Raw genomic sequence first — 13,033 nt, 5'->3', positions numbered from 1 at the left:
TGAACCCTTGGAAAAACGTTCTGAGAAGGATAAGATATCTTTAGATAAACTCTCTTGCAGATCAGCAACTAAATTCTTTGTTAAGAGTAAATTCGTTACGCCTACAGCTGAACGAAGGATGAAAGAAACCAGTCTAAAAGAACATACAATACAACTCATTTATAGCCTTTCCTTTAATGTTACAAAAGACACTAGACTCGCCATTTTCCAATACAAAATAATTCATTACATTCCACCCACAAATTCGACACTTTTTAGAGATTCATTAAAGGAACATGATAAATGTCACCTCTGTGGAGAAAGACAAACGTTAACCCACCTTTTTGTTACCTGTTCTGAAGCTCAGCATTTTTGGTCTCTCTTTACTAATTGGTGGAGCTCCAAAAACGGGGATAGGATCACTCTCGATAAAAAGGAAATAATATATGGCGTAACAGATAACTTCGCTCGTCGTCTTGGTTTAAACCTCTGCATTATTATAGCCAAATATTATTTATATACTGCCTCAAGAAAAGAAGAAGAGTTTTATTTCGATGCTTTCTTGGCGATGTCGACAAACAAAATTAAAATTGAGAAACACAAATCTAAGTCACAAATTAATATGTGAGAAAGCCTCCTATGGTAGCTAACCCCTCAGTTACATGAAAGATATTAACAAATTGTAATGTAAGATATTATTGTAATGTAAGTTATTAAAATCGTAAATAATGTTAGTAATGTAAGTTTTGTTATTATCGTTAAATTGTAAGTTATGTTGACATTGTAAGTAGTAGGTAATTTTTGTATGTAATGTAATGTAAGATAATGCAATAAAAAAAAAAGTGTTGGGAACTAAAAAAAAAAAGAAAAAAAAAGATTGAGGACGATGTTTATTCATAGCGGAGCTCCGGCGGCCCGAAGGGCCGCCAAGCGGAGCCCCATACCCATATAGGGAAGAAAAGGAAACCCATGAATTGATTTTCTCGTGGTTATCATGGCTAGCGGTATTGCTCGTGGGCGCGTATGCACGACGGCGACGACGACGACGATGACGGAGTCGCGCAAGATGGCGGCCATACTTCAGCTAATAGGTTGACAGAGACATGCACCCTCGGTTTGTAGCGGGAGAATGCCATATTTCTTGGCGGGATTTTTAAAGAAAAACGATAGCGGAGGTTGATCTAATATTTTTAAGACAGGGTTGCACTGAAGCAAAAAACAGAGAGCAAGAACTAACAGGCAAAGAAGTAGCGAAGAAGATCGCGAAAAAGACTGAATGGGCCAGCGCTGGGGAAGGAGGCGAGACAGTACTGAACAATGCCGTGAATTATAGCTAGTCAAGGGCTAGAGAAAGGAGGTGAAATAATACCGAACAATGCCGTGAACCAAAGCTAACGAGGGCTATAGAAAGGAGGCGAAAGTACCCGACAAATTGATTCAGAAGACTGCCGAACTCCCCATGGCCAAGTTCAAAATTCGCGCGAACGTGATGCTGTGCAGCCATGCAAGAAAATTCCAAAGTCACCTGATTTGGTCAGGTGATGAACAAGAGAAATCAAACGTGCCCGAGTGTTTTAGGGAAATTACAAAACAGTAAACGTAGCGGAAAAAAGTGGTTGATTCGTTGATCTATCGAAAATATAACTTCAGTTCAGTCTTCACAACTTTTGCTGCAAGTTTCTGCCCGGAAGATTTACACTGGCCGAACTGAATTGCCAACTTGCGGTAAGTGACATTTGTTGTTGCGTTTGCTATGAAAATTAACTAGTTGCCTCGGTGATATAAGCTTATTTTCAATTGGAATCCATTAAAAGTCTTCCTTATTTGAAGCCATGCTGTAAGAGATTTTAAAAATTGCATCGTTTTAATTTCGCTCGTCTCTAAACAATAACACGTGGGTCGCTTTGGAGGTTGCTGTAAGTTGTAAACAAATTAATTTTTCTGTCGATTTTCGTCGTCAACTTAAGCTTATAACCTCACGTCTAAAAATAAGCTTAGCCAAAACCGTACTTGTAAACACGGCCGGGCGAGTTTTGAAATTTTCTCTGAGTTAGTTAGCACTGCCGCTTCGTAGACTGCTAAAATTTCTTCTTCTGTTGTTGAAAACCAAGGAAGGTCTACAAACCATTTTAAGCCGAAGCGAACAGGATTTGCTAAATTTAATTTTGTTCCTATGTGAATATTTGCATATTGTGATTACGAAGTATGGAGATTTCCTCGTTTCGTTAGTTCAATTTATTCGGTTTGGCGAAATGCTTTTGTGAATTCCGAGGTTAATTTGGTTGAAGACTGGTAAAGCTACTGCCAATAAAATGACTGCAAAGCTAAATTAAGCCGTCGGCAAAAATACAGACTCTCAGTAATATTCAGATTTAAGCGTGAATGATTTTTAAAATTTAACACCGCAAGCTTAAACGAATTTTCTTTATCCTCTCTTTTATTCGGTCACCTTTCATTGAGAAGGGATTTGCTGTTGATACTCGAGCTCAGATGTAGTGATACGCATCTTGTGTTTGTAATGTAGATTTCCTCGTTTTATTTTGTTGTCTGTCCAATTAGTTCGGTTTGGTGAAATGCTTATATAGTCCAAAATGTCGAGTAGACGATTATGCATGGCAATCCTGTCTGCAAATAAAGCTCTGCTTTGATTTTGATTGGCTATTTCATTTTATTTGTGCCATTGCTTTTGGTTGGGGGTACATGGACCCTATTTTCTTAACAAGAGGTTATTCCCCAATGCGGTATTTACACTTAATATGGAAATGTTCCTAAAAAGTGACATGGTACTAATTAACTCAGTAAATTGAACAGTGTAATAGAAGTTCTTGCCCTGACCATTTCTCGGTAATAAGAATAACTTTTACATACATATATACACAGTTTAGTTGGAGAGAGCATTCTCCTATCTCCACTCTCTCTCTCTCTACTCTCTTCTTCACACTAATTTTTTATTAACTAACTTATTTAATGAATGTCACTGACTGTTTTCTTTGTTGTTCATGCATACTTTTTTGCTCGTCGAAGAAAGTTTCAGTTTCTTCCTGGCTGTACAGTTTCCTTTCTCCTGTCCTGTACCAATTCGTTTGTGATATAACTTTGTGAATTCTCTATTCTCCTTAAATTTTATCTCATCGGGTTGATAGAATGCACTCTCAGAGTGTTCCATCATTGTCTTTGGTTGCTACAATTTTCCGGAAAAAAGCAATAGTTTTCTTAATTTCCTTTTACTTTGTGTTAGGACTTTTTAGCATGCCTGTAATTGGCCCATGGGCATTACGGGAGAATAATTTTCAAGTAAAGAATTACATTCATTTTAGTGTTGAGTATTTTAAATTGTTATGAATTAGGCATTTCTTTTTATTTTTTATTTTTTATATTTTTTATTTTAGTTGCACGCAATGTTTTATGATTTTACTGAGGTATACCATGTAAATGTAAGTAATGCACTGGAATTGGCCAATCAGAGTGTGCATTATATCGGCGTTAAACACAAACCATATATAATAAATGACTTGTATGTAAATGATATTTTTATTACAGAGAACTGGACAGGGCAAGAACTTCTTCTTTTGTGAATTTATATATTAATTCCTCTCAGTGCTGTCAAAATGTCTCAGGAACCTTCATTTCTGATAATCTATTATTTTCCACCATACCTACAGCACAGAAGCTCACCAAATCCTAACTGATAGCTAACATGTGTGTATCTCTAGCCTTTGCTGTGTGCTACATGTATATTCTGTTATCCTGCCTTAACTGCTAGAAACAATTTTGACAGAGCTGTTGCAACAGTTTCACTTAAATTGAATTCCAGTAACAGCGCTACATGTAGCAGTGTTATTGAGTATGAACTTTATGGAGGATTTTAAATTTTTATTTTTTTATGATTACAGACGGCAACAAAATATACATGTGTATACATAACCTGATGTTGGTGTTGGTTACAAACCGTAGTTCATAATGGTCATCCTATTACAGGTAAGGGAGAAAAAGTTCAGAGAGTTTAGAACATTTCTTCCCCCAGCACACCTTCTGTCTATAGGTGCAATAATTGAGAGGTTATATATTTATACGAAGAGTAATGTAAAGTTACTGTACAAACTTAGCATTAAAATCTGACATTTGATAAAATTAGTCACGATTTAATTGTTATCACTCCCTGTGAATTCATAGAGATTCCAGAGGCAAATTATCACCTAATGTGGAAGTCCAGTCTTCAAGTGAGGGAAAATGACTCAAAAGAGTTACAATGAAAGTAAAAAGAATTGTGAATGTTGATATGGTGTACATTATACATCATGTAAAGGTATTTGGTGAGTGCCAAAGGCATAACATTTCATTTATTGCTTTTTCAGGACAAATTATATAACAGTGACGTTTTAAAAGGTGTGATCAGAAAAATAATGAGTACATTGTCCAGGCAGCACCAGTTTATGGACGGCATATGCAGACGGTAAGAGGAACTGTAAACACTACCACGTAAGTTAGTTTTATGCTTATGACTTCTTGTTCTTGGATTTTGCGTCATTTCATCACAAGAATAGGTAATGAAAGATGCAATAGTCGTTGCAATATATTTTTGAAGGAAAACTTATAAGTCTGCGTACGCTGGATAACAGCCATGTGTAAACTGAATGTGAAGCAAATACTCTGTTAAAGATGGGGCAACCCTAAAACCCAGAAACTGGAATCCAGAATCTGGAACCAAAAACCGGAATCCAGAAACTGGAAACTGGAATCTGCAAATCAAAGAAAATAAGTTCTTCAAATACACGAAAATTGTTTTGCTTAGCTTTTCGACTGTAAAAGGTAAGCTGCCAAGTAAAAAGGACCTCAAACTTAACCTTTTTTGAAACAAAAATTCCCCGTCTGTTGAAATCATGCAACTGTTATTTTTAGTGAGGGCTATGACTATGAGAATCTCAGTAAAGTGCATCTTAATTTTATTCCAAGCACCTCGAGAGTGTCTAAAATAAGCTTGCTGGTAATTGCCATTTTGTTTAATAAGTGATCTTCAATTTACCGGGAGTATAAATTTATCCTTTATGTCTAGTAGATACTGAACAAGATAGAAAATGTCATAGAGAACAGGATATGTGTCAGTGGCAGCCCCCTGTACATTGACAGTCACGCCCCTCACTTTCGAAGTCCAAAGGCTAACCCATCTGGTCTAAATATGAAATTTGATTTTTCCAACAGATACGAGACCAATTCCAGATTAACACAATTTCCACACTGATACTGTGACAAATCAGCCTTTCATATTCTTGGCGGCCATCATATTAAAACAATTTGTAGAAATGTTGCACACTTACTTCCGTCTGCTTCTCACTTGCTAACAGATCAGACCACATGTTGTTAAAAGATGCTAAAAGACTGCCAGAAACTCACTGCAATAGCCTATAATAGCTTGTTGTTAATGTGCTGCTCACCAGTCTTCTCAGAGCAACTTGATCTAGACAAGAAGCGGGCTCTCACTAGGGCCAGCTTCAACAAAAGATGGGTTTTGGGCTGGGGGCGTGTTTGGGCTGGGGGCGTGAGTGGCAAAGCCGCATGAAGGCTCTTGGTGACATGCCAATGCAGAAAAACACTAGACACCTATTTAGCCTGCTCAGACACTAGAGACAGATACTAGAGCCTGCTCGCAGGCTATGAGTAACTCTATCCACCCAGAAAATCAGTAACCCTGACTGAATAGTGATGTACCCAATGGATAGCTTTATGCAGCTTTTGAACAACCGGGCCAGATATATAGCTAAGGGTTGTTCACAACTAGTCAATAATTTTTTAGCAATTACAGTTCGTGGCTGAAGTAAAGCCAAGAAAATAAATAACAACAAAATAATTTTTGGTCATATTTATTTATTAGACATTGCTGAAGTGAATTATTTCTCTCATCATTCATAATATCTGGATTCCAGATTCTGGTTTTTGGTTCCGGATTCCGGATTCCAGATTCTGGATTCCGGATTTCGGTTTCCAAATTCAGTGTTTTAGGGTTGCCCCAGATGATGTACGTGTATATGTTAATCTTGAATAATCTGAAATTTCAGAGAGTTTAAAAATATCATATCATATCTGTGATGGTTCTGAGGTGGAGGGCTGTTACATGTACAAGTAAATGTCTCATGCATGATTTTTCACTCGTTATGATTCAGATGCAAATAGTTTCTGTATCTGTTGATGTGCAACAATCTACACCAATATTTCAACCTAATAATGTACAGTGTATATTAATTAACCAAATTATGCTGTTTTTAGTTGACCAGTCCTACTACATAGTAATATGATGTTGAAGGGCACAAATTTAAAAACATGTGTGAACTGGCCAGACAGTGTAGATTACAAAATTCTCTGAAAGGTAAGATGTTTCTTAAACATTATGTTGTAATTAATGATTTCTCAGACATTGTTTTCTTCAAGAAAAGATTCATACCCCACATGGAGGTTTTTTCTCTATTAGAGCTCTTGATTCCTGATACTTTAATTTGGAATTTCTAAAGAGTGGCCATGAATGGGTGTTGGGTGTGAATATCTTCTGGAACTGCACATTCATTCATTGAGTAAGCAAGAACATCAGTATTTATCCTGACAAACTCTGATTTTCTTCTGGAAGCTGAACTCATATACAGTTGTGCAGTTATATGTACAACCAAACATTGTAACCCTCAATGTTCCAGTTTCTTGTTTGAAGCAAATTGCATTTGCTCTTGAAAGCAAGTGGCGAAGTTCATAACAGTTATGTAAGTTTGCTTTGTATTTCAGGGCAGAACCTGCCACAGTGAAAGTTGGAGTACCAACCCCTAGCATTTGATTCACTACTAACACTCAGTAAACAACTAACAATGAAGTACACTGTATATCAAAGAAAGGAATTACATGCCTGTTCCTGTCAGTCAATATATGAACAGTTTACAGATGGGGAGCCTGTATTAAAACATCAAAGATTTTCAAAGCAACCATGTCCTGGTGAGATATTTCTGAGGAAATATAAATTTAAGGTCCTTATGATTGCTTATAGGCATTGATTTTTATTGTAAACAATATCTTACTGAGTGTATTTTTCTTGTGTACTAATTGTTGTAGAACAGAGAGATCACTGTTATGACAGAGATGTTAATTTGTGAAAAGTTCTATAAACAAATGCATCTGGGAACAAATTAATTTATCATGGATACAGCTTCTGAGAGATCCCCAATATTAATGGAACATACACTGTTCATACATGTAAAAGAGTTCAGTAATTCATTACTTATGATTGTAATGCTTTGTTTGGTTTCTCTGTATTTACAGACAACTTGATGGGATTATAGATTCTGCACCAAGTTCATTGAATAAACTGACTTGGAGGTTCAGTTCTGCAAATAAACCCATCCTGTTTGTAGTAATATCATAGCTGCAACATTGTGACAGATACACTGCATTACATTATTAAGAAACACATATTAACTAATTATTTTAAAGTGCCTTTTAAATTAATCAGTTTTTCTTAGAGATAATTTACTCATGGTTTCAATAATTGGCTTTTTGGCTTTAAAATGATATTTATTGAGCTTTTAAATCAATTTTGTGATAATCTGCATTGGACATGGCATAAATTGATATTTTGCCAACACGAAATGGAGAACTGGGTCTAAAGCAAAGTTGCAGGATTAGCATTTTTGTAGAAAGAAAGGGTTGAGAAATTTGTGACATTCTACAGACAGCCTTGCCATTCGCAATGTCCGATAAGGTTAATTTGTTCCATTCTGTTGTAGAAATAGTGTTCTGTAATTTATAAATTATTTCAATCTGTTGTTTAAATGATTGCCTTATAACCCCATGTCTGGCTTTGGTGCATGTAGGATATTGATGCATTTTTTAGCCATTTTGCTGTAAATTATCTTAATTGATGTGTCAATCAAAACATATCTTGGATATGCTGGGCTCTTCTGACAAATGTACCTATGCCTGATAACCTTGGAGTGCATTTGGTTGTGTAGTGCAGACAAAATACATGTACATAATATAACTTCCTCTTAGCTTACTGATAATTCTTGGTATAATTTAATCATAGCAAAATTAATTAATGGAACCCAATAACAGCTCTTGTAGTCCACAACGCCAGTCGAGAAAAAGAACAAATCACATTGAAATTGAATAATAAAATTATTATTAGAAGCCTATGCAAGTATTCATGATCAGCAAAAATATATATATATATATATATCGTAATTACCATTCATGCGAGGGTGATTTTGCTTATTGCAAACCCTTCCAGCAGGAGGAGACTCCATACAATAGTGAAGATGGCTAAATGTATCTTTGGGGACAAGTTAGAAAACAAAACTTTCCAACTTTTCACACATGTATACTGTTTTGGTATTTTTGTGAGATTTCATTTGGTAGAGATTCAGGGACTGAGTATATTGTAACCACTGCATTTCAATCAGTCCCCACAACAAAAAAATGTGTAAACCTCTTTTGTGTGGGAGTCATGTTAACTAAGGAAGAATATAATGATTAATAACAATGCCTTGTCTTTCTGAATAAGGTAGGAAAGAACAAGAAATGCCACCAAAAAGCACAGAAGACAGTTCTGTTCTGTGATCAAGAATTTTGGTGGCTTCCAAGAAATCCTTGAAATCATGGCTCTATATTTCATAATCACACCATCTTACACCTCGATCTGCTGATATAATACTAGTTCCGGCTGAAACTATTAAATCATTCGCAATTTACCTCATACATGTTGAATTATTTTCATTAGTAACAACATTCCGAAAAATAACTGAGGAGCTCCGCTTTTAGGCTGGCCTAAATCTATATATTATGCTTATGCTTTCAGCAGCGCGTTTTCATTTGATGTAAGGACAAGCATAAGTTCTCCTTTTTGCGTTTCCATTTGACAGTCACATCATGAGCTCGAGATTTCTATCACTTGCTAGATGACGAGGGCTCAGCTCCACTCAGCTATCACGCATACAAATCGAGAGCGAATAATCTAATTGTTTGAGTGTAAATCTACAAGTTGTTAAAAACTTTATCTAAGTTCTTTTCACGGACACTTCGAAAAGACAAAGAAGCGGCCGCCATTTTGTTAACAACCGCGGGCTACAAGAGTACTCGCACTCTACAATTAGATTATGAGCTCGAGATTTTTTATGAAGTAATAGTTGATGAGGCCTTCGGCCTCGTCAACTATCGCCTCATAGAAATCGAGAGCGAATAATCTAATTTTTTTAGTAGAATTCCGACTGAAATAAACGCAAATAACGGTTTCTAATGATTTTTCTACGCATTATTGAACTTTACGTTTCAACGAAATCAAAAGTTCAAAAACTTCGGAAAAACGTCCACAATAGTATATGAGTAGCTCAGCCGATCAGATTGCAGCATCTGCATTAGTATAATAGTAGAATTCTACTAAAATAAAATAGATATTAAGTAGCGTAGTCAATAAAGAGAACAGCATTAGTGACAGAATGCTTGTATATATAGAGAAAACGGATACAAACAAAAAGATGTTGTTTTCTATTTCGTCTTACGTGTATTTTAATTCTCGAACTGTAAATTATCTTTGCTCGAGTCATTGTTACGTTAACAGCTCGTGCTAGCTCTCTGCTTCAAATTAAGCAATCGATCACTCTTTCTATTGGCTTACAGGCGCAATAAACTACGCGGGATGTTGGGAGAACACGAGAAAAGTTTGTAAATCATTCGCTTAACGGCTCGTGATTTACATACTTTTCGAGTGTTCCTCCAACGTCCCAAGGGGTTTATTGCGCCGGTGAACCCAAAGACAGAGTGGTCTATTACTTTTATGAAATAACTGTGGAAAAAGTCTGTCAATGAGGAGAAAATTTATTGTACTTTCGTGATCAAGTTGCTTGTTGTAATCAAATTCGTGACATGACGCGACAAACCAATCACAGCGACTGAAAGAATGAAAGCACAGACTCCGCCCCGGATACGAAATCCGTAGAGCAAAGCGACGAAAACATTTCACGCTAAGAAAGTTTTAAGAAACGAAAGGAAAAGGTCATCGGTGAAAGGCAAATAGCATATTAATTAACTCAAAGGAATCGGTGGACTCGGTCATCACGAAAGTAAAAGGCTGTACGAAAAGTGTGCAAATAGTCCAAACTTCATGTGCTGCGAAGTGATTCAACGCAATTTTAAACGATAACTTTCCAAAGTTTTGCGAATGGAATAAAGGTTAGTAACAGAAACGCTGTCTCCGAAATTTATTCAGAATATATTTACTTATGCTGGAGGCTATGGTTCCCGCCTAGAGCTGCCATAGATCGAAAACCGCTGTTTACCGGTACGATAGAACATAGGTTTAGCAACTCTATTGACCAATCAGAGCGTGCGTAGTATCTCAGTTATTTTATAATGAGTAATAGAAGTATATCTCATTGCACGTATCCGTACAAGAGGTTTCTTGTACAACATATATCAAGTCCGGCATTATTTAATCTCCCCTTTAAAGCCGAGAATATATCTTCCTCTAGCATTACTTACCTGGCCCTTCACGGAGAGAGTTTCGGGATTGCTCTTTGCTTCTTGTAATTTAACTCGATCTCCAACACACCTGGCTCGTAAATCTAGTAAAGTCTTGTTAGTCTTGTCAATCTGCTTATGGTTAAGGCACATGACATAATTAAAATGTAAGGGGTCAAGTGACTGAATATTCCCCCCGCTTGGGGAATATCCGAGTGATGTTCCCCAATTTTCAAGACTGCGCGTATTACGAAAAACATTTGAAGGATAACACAATAGCCTACATTTGGCGCGACAATATGCTCGGATATTTGTCAAAGGACATTATATAATAGCTCCTCGGAGTAGATAATGTCCGTGGACAAATATCCGAGCATATTTTCGCGTCCAATGGAGACAGTTGTCATGTATACTAAGAAATTCGTTTAATAACTTCTATTTATGTTCATATTATTTATTGCGTTCGACGAAGGAGAACGCATAGTATTCCCAGGGGATTTAAAATGTCCCGCGGTTATCGATCGCGGTCGATGCCATATGATTTCAGGGTTTGGACGTCATCTTGGAGTGGCTGCCTGGCTGGCTGCGTGGCACAAATGGCCTCGATCTCATGTGAGACTTTTTTGGCCGCCGGGAACTGGTAATGGCGCGTTGCGTGTCAAATCTACAAATCAAAGGTCTTGTTCTCTTTCATAACATGGAGAAATTATTGCTTTGAGATTTAAAATAGAAAGGAAAAATACAAATCAATGTTCAGGTGGCCTCAGAATGGAAGATCAACGAGTACAGAGTCCTCAAACCATAACGATCGGTTGTACGTTTTCAAGTAAGTTAAGTTCTGAATATCGATCACGGAGTTAAAGCAGTTTCCCGGACTTTAGAGAACAAAAATAGTAATATACATTATTGTATGGCCAGCTCTGTGAGCGGGCAAGATGAATCAATTCCTGCGCTGTGATTGGCTACCCGAGCGGGCAAGATGGAGCTATCTTGCCCGCTCGGGACTACCCGCCGTGTCCCGCAAGAAAAATTTCCCCAAAAGCCATATAGTAAATTCTTTATTGACCAAGCTTGTTCGGTCAAGATAACTGGATATTGACCTCGTTCTTTTTTTGCGAGGTTATGGACCTCGACTCCGTCTCAGTCCATAAACACGCAAAAAAGAACTTGGCCAATATCCAGCTATCTTGACCTCACACTTGGTCAATAACCCATATGTATTACTTCGAAGTTGAATTTAACTTTTGGAACGATTGCAAACGCCACGGCCGATAAAATGAATGCAACAGTCGGAGACGTCGTCGGCAAAAACTCAAGCTTTCGCTTTAGTGTGAAGAATTAATTCAGTCATGCTGCTGTGCAGTGAAGCGCGTTAGCAAAAATTTTGAACATCTTTTGTTTTTACATAGGTTTCTTCACCTCGGGTGAATAAAAATTCATTGTTATTGAGCTTGCTTTTGCATTTCTTTTCAATTGGTTCCGTGTATTTATGAATTTAGGAATTTAGGATTTAAAAGTGAACAGAAACTTGTTGCACGCTGGATTGCTGCATATTTAATTTACGGCGACCTCCACGCGGTTTGCTTAGTTTATTCGGTTTCATTCAAATATATTTTTTGGAGTCTTATACAGCTATCACAGAACTGCTGAGAAAAGAACTAAGTGGCCACTAATTTAATACGGTTGAAATACGATTGATCTGAAAAATTGGCTTGTTTTTGTCGCGTTTTTGAATTACAACTTTCATCTTTCATGCGCAGCACTGTAATGTTTCGTCACGCGACGAAGAAATTATTTCATTTCTTGTTTTCAAATTGGTTTTTACTCGTGTCTTTCGCTTCTATTTTCCTTTGTTTTCTCAAATGTTGGCCGTTATATATAATGCAATAATGGAAACTTTTCGTTTTGTCCTCTGAAGTCAATGAGTTAAAACTTATTTCCCCTATTCAGTTTTCTCGGCTTCTGTTGGGCATTTTGTCGCACGGCAATGAAGTAATATAATTTCTTGTTTTCTTATCAGTTTTACACATCAGGTCGAGTTCTTTTTGTTCATATATTTTTTTAATATTTTAGCTCTTTATTTATTCAACTTTAAATAGGCGACGTCGACTTGAAACCTGATCTTGTGTGTGTGCTAGATTTACATACCAGTTTATGAACAGTGTGCCAAACACCTCATTTATCCTGAATTTGTGTAAGTATTACGATTAAGTGTTCTTTTGGTGTAGAAGTGAACACTATTATTCAAAATATGTGTTTGTCATGAAAATCGACAAAAATAAATCGGGTTTCAAGAGTAATATTTATTCTGAAGACAGTATCCAAAGGTTTTAACTGTACTGACTCGAACGCACTCGGCTAATCCATGATTATTACTAGTATTATTTATTTGAAGAGGGCACGGTAACGAATCCTACAATCTGATTGATTTTTTAGCGTGGTCCGGATTTTCCTATCTCTAACTTTGGTCTCGGTAACGTCTTCATATCGGGTGTTATCGTCGTGTTGATCAATTTTCGTGAGTAAACTAACTGTAATCGTCAACCTTTGCCCTTTTGTACACTTCCAT

The 13,033-nt window shown here is 36.8% G+C and overlaps 1 protein-coding gene across 2 annotated transcripts in view; it reads right to left on the bottom strand.

The window, feature by feature from the left end:
- Positions 1–13,033, bottom strand: part of LOC145481137 (uncharacterized) — a 152,361-nt gene that overhangs the window by 13,477 nt on the left and 125,851 nt on the right. For both annotated transcript variants that reach the window (XM_081459534.1, XM_081459533.1), the window contains exon 10: positions 10,486–10,596. In XM_081459534.1, the coding sequence (XP_081315660.1) occupies positions 10,486–10,596 (111 nt within the window). The remainder of the gene's footprint in view (positions 1–10,485; positions 10,597–13,033) is intronic.

The sequence above is a fragment of the Orbicella franksi genome, chromosome 3, assembly GCF_964199315.1.
Source record: "Orbicella franksi chromosome 3, jaOrbFran1.1, whole genome shotgun sequence".
Taxonomy (NCBI): domain Eukaryota; kingdom Metazoa; phylum Cnidaria; class Anthozoa; order Scleractinia; family Merulinidae; genus Orbicella; species Orbicella franksi.
The sequence above is the reverse complement of the archived record's forward strand: the minus strand, read 5'-3'. Positions and strand labels throughout refer to the sequence as shown.